Source organism: Arachis duranensis, chromosome 9, assembly GCF_000817695.3.
Source record: "Arachis duranensis cultivar V14167 chromosome 9, aradu.V14167.gnm2.J7QH, whole genome shotgun sequence".
NCBI lineage: Eukaryota > Viridiplantae > Streptophyta > Magnoliopsida > Fabales > Fabaceae > Arachis > Arachis duranensis.
In genome coordinates, this window is record NC_029780.3 from 74,899,671 (window position 1) to 74,900,528 (window position 858).

General features: G+C 44.5%; 1 protein-coding gene across 1 annotated transcript in view; it reads left to right on the top strand.

Annotated features, from left to right (window-relative positions):
* The window catches only part of LOC127741571 (uncharacterized), a 40,476-nt gene that overhangs the window by 1,130 nt on the left and 38,488 nt on the right, over nt 1–858 (top strand). The window contains exon 4 of the mRNA XM_052254308.1: nt 5–853. Coding sequence (XP_052110268.1) covers nt 5–853 — 849 coding nt within the window. The remainder of the gene's footprint in view (nt 1–4; nt 854–858) is intronic.

Consider the following 858-nt stretch of genomic DNA (forward strand, 5'->3'; position numbering starts at 1 on the left):
TGACAGTTGCCAAAGAGCTGGTAACCTGCCTCATGGATATGCCATGCCTCAACAAGGGATATTAGAGATAGAATTGTTTGATGTATGGGGAATTGACTTCATGGGACCATTTCCGCCATCATACTCAAACACTTACATTCTGGTGGCAGTGGACTATATATCTAAGTGGGTAGAAGCAATTGCTACACCCACTAACGATACCAAGACCGTGCTGAAATTCCTCCAGAAACACATCTTCAGCAGATTTGGTGTTCCTAGAGTCCTAATCAGTGACGGAGGCACTCATTTTTGCAATAGACAGCTATACTCTGCTATGGTTAGATATGGAATTAGCCACAAAGTGGCAACTCCGTATCATCCACAGACAAATGGGCAAGCTGAGGTCTCTAACAGAGAGCTAAAAAGAATCCTGGAACGGACTGTGATGGCCCGAAGAAAGGACTGGGCAAAGAGCTTGGATGATGCTCTGTGGGCATACAGAACAGCATTCAAGACTCCTATAGGAACTTCTCCATACCAACTGGTATATGGGAAGGCCTGTCATCTGCCCGTGGAACTGGAACATAAAGCCTACTGGGCAACCAGATTCCTAAACATGGATGCACAGTTAGCTGGTGAAAAAAGACTGCTCCAGCTAAATGAGCTAGAGGAGTTCAGACTCAATGCCTTTGAAAATGCAAAAATTTATAAGGAAAAGACAAAGAAATGGCATGACAAGAAATTGTCAACCAGAGTCTTTGAGCCAGGACAAAAAGTCCTGCTCTTCAACTCTAGGCACAGACTGTTTCCAGGAAAACTCAAATCCCGGTGGAGGGGTCCGTATGTGATTACAGGAGTGTCACCATATGGATATGTTGA